Raw genomic sequence first — 12894 nt, 5'->3', positions numbered from 1 at the left:
CTTCTGTGAACTTCTCTCTTTTCTCCCCATCTACTATCTTGCCCTAGCCTCATTTCTTTCCCTACCCAGCCTGGACCTCATGTCCAGTGTGTGAACTACACTCTTCCTGGTACCTTCACTTCCTTGCCACTATGTCCTTCTTGAGGATCTGCCTGGCAAGCCCTCCACCCTGGATCATATGATCTCTCTTTGCCCAGGAGCTGAGCACTACTGGGAAAAAAATCACACAATCCAGGGAATAGTTGTCATTAGAGTAATAGGTTCTGATCTCAGATGGGCACTGAAAGCCACTCGGTATTCTCTTACTCAGTGGTTCTCAAAATTTATTCAACATTAGAACCACCTAAGGGCTATTTAACGTAAAGGTTCTCAGGCCCCATCTCTGTCTCCATAGATTCTAATAAATATGTCAGAAACGTTACCTGAAACTTGGAAATAGGTTAAAAAAATAAAGGTGAGCAGCAGATCCTTTAAATGTCATAGAGGCCAAAAGCTAGGGCAAAATACTTAATTGGATTTGTTGTTTATCATTGATTAAAGGTCCCAGTCTTGGCTACACATAAACTTGTAGACTGTTGTCTTGTAGAGATGCATATAATTTCTGTATAGTTGAAAAAAATAATCCCACATGTTAGAGTTTATGGCCCTATTGGCCATTAAACAGTTTTAGCCATCCAATCTAGCAATCACAGCCTAAAACTACCTATAAACACCTAGTTTCTCAAATATTCTTTGGACATGTTTCAACTTCTTACTGGTTCCTTCATTAATTAATGAGTTGAATAAAATCTTTGACATGTGTTAATTTTATATTTGCATGACATGTATAATTTTGCCTTTTTTTTTTACAAATTATATACTGGAAAGTAGCTCTGCAGTGGAGCCTAGGAAGGATCTGCACTTTAACAAATTTCAAAAACTAAGAGCAACAACAACCAAAAAAAAAAAAACACAAAAAAAAATCTTTCTCCAGCCAGTGTTCCCCAACATCTACCACTTTCTTTCTCACTTTTTTTTTTCTTTTACAGAGAGATTTTTTTCAGTTCTCTACATTCGATGTCTTACTTCTTTGCTTCACGTTCTAGGCTCAAAATACTGCAATTCAGTTTCCAAAGGGTTGTGGTTGGATTGTACTCCCCACCCCACCCCCCCGCCCACCTCCGTCCCAACAACCAAATTATATGTTCCTAATTGCTGGTACCTGTGAATGTAACCTTATTTGGAAACAGGGTCTTAGCAGATGTGATCAATTTAAAATGAGGCCATACTGGATTAGGACAGACCCTAATCCAATGTCTGGTGTCCTTATAAAAAGAGGAAAATCTAGACACGGATACAGGCACGGGGAAAATACCACATAACTACAGAGGCAGAGACTGGAATGATGCAAAGGGATTCCAAAGACTGCAATTGCCAGAAACTAGGAAGGGGTAAGGAAGGACCCTGGTCTAGAGCCTTCAGAGAGAGCGCATTGCCCTGCCAATACCCTACTTTCAGAATTTTAGCCTGCAGAACTATAAGACAATACATTTCTGTTGTCTGAAGCCATCTAAATTTGTGGCAATCTGTTACGGCAGCCCTAGGAAAGGCAGACCTACCTCTCCAATGTACTCTTCACTAAAGCGGTCTGTTTCTGAGCTGCCAAAAGTCAATACTTTCCCATCTTTATCATTTGTGACCTTTCTACAGCATGTGGCATCGCTGTCCCTTCCTTCCCTCCCATCTTCCTTCCTTCCTTATCTTTCCTCCCTCCTTTTTAAAACTCTTCTTCCCCATCTTAGTTCTTCTTTTGACTCTCTAATTGCAACTTCTGTAGCACCTTAGCTGACTTATCTTCCAACTACTGACTGCTGATGCTGCTGTTCTCCAGAGCTCCTTCCCCGCCCTCTGTGCTGCCTGGGCCATCTCCCCACCCTACAACTTCAGCTACCACCAAAAGGGAGAATGCTCCGTAGGCTCCAGCCTTTCCCCTAACCCTCAAACGTGTCATCTACTTCTGTACTGAGCTCCTCTGCTCAGAAATTCCACAGCACTTCAAACTCAACGTGCCCCAAGCATTCAGGGAACATCCTCCATGTGCCAAGCATTGAACCAGGTGCTAGGAACAAGAGAAATGATAGACAAGGCCCCTGTCCTTACAGAGTTTACAGAATAGTACGACAGACGTAGTAAATAATTTCAGGGACGATGAGTGTTGCAGGGAAGTAATGGATATGATAGGGTGCGTGTCTGTGCGCGCGTGCGTGTGCATGCGTGCGTGTGTAGGATAAATAACAGTTAACTAGGCAGGAATACTGGTGGAAGAGGGAGGTGGAAAGCAGGGAGAAGAGGATTCCAGAAAGAAAAAACCCCAGCATTTTTAAATGACCTTTGCTCTCTCAAATTTAACTGGTCATTAAGTTTTATACATTGTTTCCTTAATATCTCTAAATTTCGTCCCTCTTAAGGAGTGCAGGCCCTTGTAATAGTTCTCTGACAGGTTTCCCCACTTCCTTTCTTTGCTCTAATCCACTGCCCACACTCCTGCCAGTTTCTTAAACACCAATTGGGTCACGTAGGTCCCTTATTTAAAAATCCTCCAACTGTTCTTCACCGGTGATACAATAAAACCTCAAACTCTTCAGCAAGGATACAAAGTCCATAATAATCTGTCGCTGGACTCCCTTTCCCGTCTCATCTCTTGACTCTTCCCACAACCTCTCTGCTCCAGCTCTGGAACTGTGGGTGACTCCCTCTATGCTCCACACTCTATCTCCTCCACCACTGCACGTGCTACTCTGCTCTGCAGAGAATAAGGTACTTCCTCCTCATATCCACCTGGCAAATACCTACTCAACGTTGTCTCTTTTGGGAAACCTTTCTGAAAGCCCTGGTCTTTCTCTCCCTTTCCATCATCAAAGTCTCTTTACTGTACCGAATATGCTTAATTATGCATACTTATGTCGCTTTGCCACACCAGCTGTAAAGCTCTGTCACAGACAGGCAATGCATTCTGTTCGCCTTGGTAGCCGCAGACATAGAAATAGGGCATACCAGCCTCTTAACACATGCTGCTGAATTTAGAAAATAATAAACCCAAACAAGCCAGTGGTAGGCACTTGGTAGGTAAGTGATAACAGTAGAAAAGTACATATGGGCTTGGGAATCAGACAGACTTTCCGATTTAAATTCTAGCTATGCCAACTTTTGAGATGATCCTGGCACTTAACCTCTAAATCCTCAGCTATACATGGGAATAATACCACCCATCTCCCAAGGTAATTGTGAGGGTTTGGTAATAACTTATCTCAAAAGCATTGGATTCTATAAATGTGAACACTCTCTTTAAAGATGATGCCTCTATGTATCTAGTACCCCACTTTCCTTCTGGGAATTACTCTGCAGTTTGCAACAGTTTTCATATGACCTCATGCCCCCTGGTTAGTTGACTGGTTCAAGGGTGGGTACTGACTCACACTGGGCCAACGTGAGGCCAACTTGCCCTGCCCTCATTTTTGGACCTTGTATGTTAGGGAAACCCCAGAATCTCTCCAGTGTTGAAGCTACAAGCCTTGAGGATTGCCAGCAGCCATTATTTGTTCCATGCAGAGAAAGCGAGACTGTAACAAGACAGAATTAAGCTGAGTTCTTGGTGTCTGAGGTCCAGCTGCATCCCTGCTTTTCCCTGGGCTTAGGTTGGCTCAGTTCTTAGGAAGATTCCACAAGTTACCTCAGAATGGTCCCAATACTTTTCCTTTCTACTTTAAGCAGATTTAATTTTCTGTTCCCTATAACCTCACTAACCAAAACACTCTTCCTCCACCCGTGCAACAGAATGTCTGTCTCATATCCAGACCTATAAAGTTAGCATCTTGGACAAAAAGAGTAACCATAAACAGGGCATACCAAGAAGAAAGGGATAAACCATGAACCTGAAAATGATCTGAGGGTGGAGAGCAAAGAAAGCTAAAATCTATCAACAGGTAGGAAGTTGGAGAGAGAAAGTAGAGGTCAAAAGGGAGGGGACAAAACCAGTATTACGGTCTGGGTGGGTTGGAGGCCAGGAAAGGACATATGTGAACAATCACGCCCTGCTGTCACACGCCTCCACTGCGTGGTCTGACCCCTCTCACTAAGTAAGCTAGGGGTGAACTTTCCTACACAATAAGTGGGATGGGGAGAAGGGGCAGAAGGATGGAGAAGCACTGGATCTCAGTAGAAAGCAAACACTTGAAAATGGAAATTTTAACTGTAGAGTAGGGAAAGAGAAACAAAATTTTCATTCACACGTTGTTTCACTCATTGAACCAAAATTTATCAACTACCCAACAGATTTGATCGCAGCCCTCATACATTCTAGAGAGGTGAGTTATACATTTCAAAACATTGAGAGTGACATGCCTAGTATTTAAATCCAAGTATGTCTGACTCCAATATCTCCATACTTTCAAAGTCCACCCACGTAAAAAATAGTGAAGACAAAGAAAGCTCTCAGGTTTAAAAGAAGAAAAAAATCTCACAGTTTAAGTGACAGTTTCAGAAGAGCAGAAGCTAGACTGCGAGGGAATCATCATTTAACAAATATCTTTTGCATGCTGGACACTATGAAAATGTACAGCACAGATGTAGTCTACTTGTCAGAAAGTTGGTCATTGAAAAAAGCAGAGATATAAGGTACCTGGAAAGCAACGAGTTGACAGATGTATATACAAGCCAGTGGCATCCTGAGCATGTTTCCAGGTACAAGGTAAGAAGCACCACAGAAGTTTAAATTATACTAAAACACAACTTATATTCCCTGATGAAGCAGTGTTTTGGATAAGGTGTAAGAGATGATTTCAGGAAGAAGAAAAGGCAAGGCAGGAGGCAAAGTTTTACTGTGCTGAGCAGAAATCCCCACGTGAGGGTTGATTAGTCATCCTTATTGAGGCAGATCTAGTCACAAAGGCCCCATGCCTTTCTCCTGCAACCTTGAGCTGTCCAGAACCAGAGAAAGAGGACAGTGGGGACTGGCACATGGGCCAGGTTTGGGATCTGTCAAAGACAAGGGGAAAAGCATCAATGAGATGACTAACCTGGGCTGAGACAAGTGAACCTAGAGATGGACTGGGTAGAAGCAGAGGTACCTAAGGATGATGTCATTGCTAACATCACAGGTACAAACTCTTCAGTCTGCCCCACAAGGAAAGTTCTCCACAGTCTTGTCCCCACTGACCTTTTCAGCCTGCTTCTCATTACTTTCCTGACACCAAATTATTGTAGCTACCTGAATGTTATCCAGGAATTTCGGCTGGCAAAGAAAAAGGAGGCAGGCAACTACTAGAACCAAAACTAGGGGGACTTTTATAAGGCTGGAGGTGGCTATTCAAATCAGAATCTGAAAGAGAGGGCAAAGGAGTGCACCCCACTTGCTGACACTGACTTAGGCTAGCACAGTTCTTAAAGACCACCTATTTGACAGGGGAGCACAGCAGTGTTTTTTAAGTAGAAACCATGGCTCTGTTCAGAGTTGAAGTTGAAGGAGGACTCCTCTCATTACAAAAGCAAAGGGGTCTAGCTCCTGGGAAGAGGGAGGCTGGGAAAACACTGCACAGAATGTTAGGCCCTGTGCAAGTAGGTTAAGGTTCAAGAAAGGGTTCTATTTTCATGGAACTGAGAAGCCCAGGCTCTGACTGCTGACTGAGGGAATCAGACAAAGGACAACAGTGTGAAGGGCATGCAGGTGCCCAGAGACTAACTCCAAATAATGTGCTTCAGGCAGCAGATTCACTGCAGAAATGAGCTCTAAATTCTTTTTTTTTTTTTTTTTTTTGGCACCGCCGAGTAGCTTGTGAGATCTTAGTTCCCAACCAGGGACTGAACCCGGGCCCTCAGTAGTGAAAGTGCCAGATTCTAACCACTGGACCATCAGGGATTTCCCCTAAATTCATATTTTTGAATGATGGACATCATGATAAGTATTAGAAATAAGAAAATGAATAAAACTCTCTGCCAGAAACAAATATTTAATGTACATTGTGATTAATGACTGAACAGAAAAAACAGGAAATTACTATTGGAGATGAGTGTGTGTGGTGACAGAGAACACTTCCCAGAGGGTATGATACCCAAGAAGGGTTTTGAAGGATGATAAGGAGGTTACCAAGCACACAAGGAAAGGTGCTCTTTCTCTTCAAGTGGAGAAAATGACACATGTAAAGAGATCAGTATCAGGAACAAGGCAAAACAGGATGAAATTATATATTAGAGGAATAAAAATCTCAGTCTTATACCTGAGCTGTATACAAGGGTGAGGGATGCTGGCATGAGATTAAGTCAGAGAGAAAGGGAGGGGCCAGACTCTGAAAAAATTACATATATAATATGCAAAGGAGTTTGGATTGTATCTTATAAAGGGGCTGCTGGCCACACTATGGAAGTATTAACATAGCTCCAAGAGGGCAGTACCCCAGTGCACAGAACCCTGGTCCTTAGGAAGCAACCATATTTGCCCAAATATGGGGCAAGTGTGCAGGGTATGGGGCTCAAGGAGGAAGCAACGGGCCAGGACCAGAGGCTGAGGCATGCTACTCATTGCAGCAAGGATGGCTTTGACACTCACATGCTTTCCTGACTCCCTGCTGTTCTGATGCTGTGATCTTAACTCCTGAAATGTCTGCCATCCCTGTGAACTAGAAACCTACCAGTCCTAAAAGCTTACCTGCTTAAAATCATTTTATCAGCAAGGTTTTTTCCTACTTCCCAGGCATTGTGAGCTCTCTCTCCCTTACAAACTCACAGCACCGTGCAACTTCCCTTGGTTATTTATCCATATACTCCAACATGAAGATAATTATTTCCCCAACTAGCCTGTAGGACCTCTGAAGACAATGACAATATTTTACTCTATTGTAACTGTCTCAGGACTCTATTGACCAATGTGCACACATCCCTAGGAGCGTGTAGTTGGTACTCTTCCATGCTGAGAGTTTTTAATGAGAGAATGATAAAGAGTACCAGCATCTTCTCTCTTATCCCAAGCAATTAAGTTTGCACACTTAAACTGCAAACTCACATGCACTGTACTCCACAAAGGAAAGGAACTCCTGGCCTACTCTCCTTAGAAAGCAGTTGAGGGAGCTTGCATCTGCGGTCTTCCCCATGATTCAAGCAGCTAACCAAAGTTCTTCTTTCAACTACATATCCTTTAGAGTGCAGGTGGACCTAGTAGGTGATGTTCTGGCAACGTTTTAAGATCACCCCATTACACCATCTGCTTCAGTGGACACTGGCATTCATTAAATTCTAGTTTATTTGAATATCTGTATTTTTTGTCCTCATGGGAGTATATTGATTTAATCCACATAAGGACCTGGAAAATTAACATTATGTGTTTCTAAACTAATACTTTGAACTGACATACTTTCTCAAAGGTCCTATCCTGAATGAAGAATTTAATCAAATAAAGAAAATAATGTAATAGCAGTTCTAAACAATATAATAATTACTTCACAAATAATGAATGTCCTGTGAAAAATTTTTAGATTTTGAAATTTTTGTCTTGCTGTATTTTCAAAGTATGCTTCTGTGTGCTAAATCAGCCTACAAATTAATTTTAACATGATATGTCTACAGAACTTAACACCACACTATTAAAATTACAACCACATAAGATTATGTAGGTATGTGAATATGCACTAGAAAGGAAGACAAAAATTATAAATGGATAGATAAGGGGGTAGGACTGTGGATAATTATTAGTTAAGTTTTTGGTTTTGAGTAATTGTTATATAATTGTTATCTGTACAATATTTTTAAAATAAATAAAGTGCTAAGGCCATAAGGTTGTTATAAAGTAAACTGAATCCATGAGCAACACAAGAAAAACTGCCAAGCTGTCTCACTTCATATTTCAACAATCACATTTAGCAAATATCACTATTTACATTTAGCAAATATCACTATCTCTACAAAGCTTTTCCTGATCCTTATAATTTTATGTCATCATTCCACATCTTTCCAACTAGTCAAGAAGTGGAAGTGGAAACTACTTGCATGCATTCAATTAATACCCAGTACTACCACCTGAGCTTTCACACCCCAGGTTCATTTTGTAAAGTATAGTCCTAAATTTAAAATCTAACTCTATGTAAATCTAGCCTTTCCTCATCATACTATCTGATTCTTTCTTTTTGGAAATTAATTAATTCATTTGTGTTTTAGTTCTGGTACTTTAACTCATACCCATTTCACTACTTTAAGTTTTATTTTTTTTAATGTTGGTCTTCTAGAATGAAGCTTAGATGTTCAAATAGAACTATTAACTATTTCCAGAGGGAAATAAAGTTTTCTCTCTGCTGATAACATTGGGAAATCTACCTAAAAATCATTAACATGTAATTTTACAATTAATTTTTCATTTACAAGTTTTTAAAATGTGGATTTAAAATCTGATCATTAACACATATGGAATACGTGCTATATTTCTAACTTTCACTATGTAAAATTAATCAGAAATATAGCAGAAAAAGGATGCTCTGATTTTTGCCTCTGAACAGTAAGTACATATAAGAGCCCTAATGTTTTATCAGACCTAAAAAAAGATAACGGAAAATTCTAAATTAACAATGTCAATATTACTAATAATCACAAACGTTCTTTGCAGAGGGACATGTTCTTCATTTCTGACAATTCACAAATAGTGTTCAAAAACTATTTCCCCACATCACAAGCAAATAAAGGCACTACTTGACAGACTGTATATTTTTTTCACACATTAGTTCAAATATCATTGTGAAATTGAATGATTCTTTTTAAGAAAGAAACTGATTTGTTTGATAAATTAGCCAACAAAAATCACTACCTTCACAAACATTTCATGTTAATAGGAATAAAGTCAGTCTCAATGGATTTTTAAAATTAATCCCTCTGATATTTTACCACATTCAAATAATACTCTAACCCAGAAGGTAGGCAAACCCTCCATGACACAAATGAGGAAGCTGAACTCCTAAGATGAGGTGACACAAATTCCTACAGTCATAATGTAAACCAGAGACTTAAATTCATTCACAGTAGACCCTCAACTTCCTATTAAGTTAATTTATTACGGTAACAAATAGGCAATCAGCATAATAAGTTCCACAAATTTAAGTTTTTTAGAAAGACATACATTCGACCGGAAAAAATGCTTTCAATAAAAAAGAAAAAGACTTTTTAGATAAATTTAATATCAAACTTAGAACTCAAAATACACAAATACAAGCCATGCTTAAAACACCATCATAGTTAAACAGGTGTGAATAAACAGAATTTATACATATATTAATGAAATAAGGTTGGTTAAAATACATCTCTCTTGTGAAAGGTTGACAAGTTTTCAGACCAATGATAAATTTTATTCTGGGCCAAATAAAAAGAAAAAAACACTTGGTCAGCAGAAAATCTGCTGAGGAATAGCTATGTATGTACGGCATTAATTGGAATGAGTGTAGTATCTTCTGCTACTTCAAAATGATGTCTGAAAGATTAAAAAAAAATCCTGAAGCACAGTTCTACCTCAGCATACACATTCAATGCATTTCTACCTAGGCTGGCTAAGGGAAAAAAGAAATCTATATATCACAAAACATTCTTTCACAGCTTATTTTTTATTGTGACTATATGTAAATTGCAGAACATCTGGAAAAGCATAAAGAAATTATCTACAACTCTACCATCAAAAGACAACTGTTATCTTTTTCTAAAATTATATCCTTCCAGACTTCTTACCAAGACTTCTTATAAAGGAGAGTAAAAACTCCAGCTTGTAACTTAACATTACAATATTGCAGACATTCCCATTATTAAAAATTCTATAGGCTTTTTAAAGCACTGCTTCTCATTTTGAAATTTGACTTCTTTTTAGGTTATGTGAAGAATCCCAGTGGACCCTAAAGCACATCTGTTAGACTAGTAACACTGACTGCAGTTCCACCACAGACCGCATCAGGGTTCTTTGGGTAAGAAATATAATTTTTAAAAATTAGGGAATTCAAATCCCATACGATTCCTGAGTTTTCAGGCAATGTATACCTAAATGGCCCTTACTTTATCAATTTAGTAAGCTCAAGATTAACAATGATAGGTTCTTCCTTGGTGGTGCAGTGGTTAAGAATTCGCCTGCCAATGCAGGGGACACGGGTTCAAGCCCTGGTCCGGGAAGATCTCACATGCCGTGGAGCAACTAAGCCCGTGCGCCACAACTACTGAGCCTGCACTGTAGAGCCCACGAGCCACAACTACTGAGCCCACGTGTCACAACTACTGAAGCCCGCGCACCTAGAGCCCGTGCTCCACAACAAGAAAAGCCACCGCAATGAGAAGCCCGCGTACCACAACTAAGAGTAGCCCCTGCTCGCCGCAACTAGAGAAAGCCTGCGCGCAGCAACAAAGATCCAACGCAGCCAAAAATTTTTTAAAAATTAAAAAAAAAGATTAACAATGATAATCAGTTATAGCTATTTGTACTTTACCCTTTTCAAAACTCCTGTGTACTAGCATTTCATTTTCATCAAGCTAGGAAATAGGTATATATTCTCTTATCACTGATGTAGAAAACTGAGGTACAAAGAAATTAAATGATTTTTAAAAATTTACCCAATAAACAGGTGGACTAGAAATCAGGTCTTTTAAATTACCAGCATCATTTCTATTTGTGTTCATCTACATTGATGTTTATATAACATGACACTGTGAAAGAGAACCATGTTAAAATGCTTTGGTAAAAACTGAAATTAAACTTAAAAAAATAAGGTAATGTTGCATGTTTAATTAGACCAGGTTTAAGAAATTCTAAAAGCAAGGCAATTATCTCATTTGGAGGGGAGACATTTAACTGGTTCTATACTGTTCAAAGATTATTTTTTAAACATGATATAAACAGTTTCAGATCTTGAAATAAGCAAAATGGTCAGAATATTCTGGTTATGTAGTTAGAGTTCTGTATCAAGGTACCTTATTTTTTGTGTGTCTTAGTTTCCTTATATTTGAAATGGAATAACAATACTTATCTCAGATGGCTGTGGTGAGGATTAAGTGAGTTAATAGACATAAATCACTTAGGGCTGTGCCTGCCACAAAGTAAGACCCAATCAATCAGTGTTAGCCATATATAAGCCTGTTTTGCTTTTTCTACTAGGAGAAAAATAGAAGCACAGGTTCTAAAACTTAAGTGGAGGAAAGGATTTCACACTAATTTATTAAATGCTGATGTTCAAGAATTCGTTTAAGGAGATGATCTAACTGAAACCTGAATGCTGCCTAGATCTGAAAGAGGTCAGTTTACCAAATACATTTTTCCCATTTACATTTTATTTCCACATGCCTGTCAAAGTTTCAGCATCTTCATAATGACAGGCTTATGGCCATGATTCCATACTTTACTGAAAACCATGAGAGCAACATTAAGCTGGACTTAAATGTGGAGATCAACCAAAACCCAAAACCCAAAACCCAAAACCCTTCCTAGCGATAAGTAACAATCCAATCCTTATCCCTCTCACTGCAATAAAATGCAGTGAAATGCAATGGAAAAACGTGTTCAATAACTGATGCCAAACTCTTTCAAAAATTGCTTTTCGCTGCCTGAAAAAAGTACTTAAAAAGGGGAGGAAATCAGCCTGGTATTCTCTTTCCATTATGAGTATTCAGTAAAGTTTTTTTTTCAAGGATTGTTAACGGAAAAAAGTTTTGTCACTTTCTGTAAGGGCTTGCCCTTTTAACACGGAACGCTCCATTTGGGCAAGAGTACGCTGCTTTGGGTCCCAGACCCAGTGTCTGACCCAGGCAATCTAGACCACCATCCTGAATAGGCAGGGATTGCAAAGAGCATGTTCTAAATCCAACACTCAAAGATAACCAGAATAAACTTCATTCGATTTTGAACCTGAGCACATTGACAAAAGATGATAATTATCATCACTTGCCTTCAATGGATTTAAATGCTATTTAATTACCTTGCATTTCTACTCTGTCCATCCATCCATTTAGCTTAACATTAGGGGTCGCATCTCCAAAACTTCTTTTCCTCTCCAAGACTTTCCCCAGTAGAAGAATACAATACCCAAAAGGAGGCCTTCACAGCAAAGTCTCAATTCCCTCTTTTCAGAAAAATGAATGGGATTCCCCAAAAGTAAAGCCGCGCCAACTTGGAGGACAACAGACAGCCCATCTCATCAACTCAACCCAGCGAGTGCGGGGCCAGGTGGCCCGAAGCGCACCGCACCTACCCCGCGCGTCTGCAGATTCATTAACGGCCCGGACACCCGGCGCCCAGGAGGCTCCCTCGACGCCCCACCCCCCGCCCCCACCCGGGGCTCCGCGCGCCGCGCACTCCTCGGGAACCACTCACCTTGCTGGGCTCCGGCGTCCTCGAGCAGCAGGAGCAAGATAAGTAAGAGGAGGAGGAACAGAGGCATGGGGAAGGAGGAGGGGGAGGAGGAGTTGGAGCGGGGAGGGAGGGGGTAGGAGCGGGAGAGGGGGATCGCGGCCCGGGCGGGGGCGGCGGCCGCGGCCCGGACTAGGAAACGATGAGGGCTGTGCCCGGTTCTCACCACCGCCCGGCTCGCCATCGCGGCAGCCGGCAGTCCGCCTGCATAGTGCGGGCGCCCCGGGGCCGCGGCACCGGGCGAGGAGGCAAAGGCAGCGGCAGGAGAGTGAGAGGCAGCGCGCGCTTCGCCCCGCTCCGGGACCCCCTCCGCCCCTCACTCCGCGAAACCTCCTCCTCCTTCGTCCCTTCCCTCCGCTCCCCGCCCGGAGACCCCAGGCCGGAGCGCAAGGGAGGGGAGGGAAGGAAGTGGGGTGCTCGAGCCGCGGAGGGCAGCTGGGGGACGCGCCTCCCGCGCCGCGTTCCTCAACCCGACCCCTGCCCGCCGCGCTCGCCCCGGACTCCGGCTA

At 41.3% G+C, this 12894-nt stretch overlaps 1 protein-coding gene across 1 annotated transcript in view; it reads right to left on the bottom strand.

The window, feature by feature from the left end:
- The window catches only part of DCBLD2 (discoidin, CUB and LCCL domain containing 2), an 87365-nt gene extending 74796 nt beyond the window's left edge, over positions 1-12569 (bottom strand). The window contains exon 1 of the mRNA XM_060150703.1: positions 12350-12569. Coding sequence (XP_060006686.1) covers positions 12350-12569 — 220 coding nt within the window. The remainder of the gene's footprint in view (positions 1-12349) is intronic.
- Between the last annotated feature and the right edge of the window lie 325 nt (positions 12570-12894).

This window comes from Lagenorhynchus albirostris, chromosome 5 (assembly GCF_949774975.1).
Source record: "Lagenorhynchus albirostris chromosome 5, mLagAlb1.1, whole genome shotgun sequence".
NCBI classification, from domain to species: Eukaryota; Metazoa; Chordata; class Mammalia; order Artiodactyla; family Delphinidae; genus Lagenorhynchus; species Lagenorhynchus albirostris.
The sequence above is the reverse complement of the archived record's forward strand: the minus strand, read 5'-3'. Positions and strand labels throughout refer to the sequence as shown.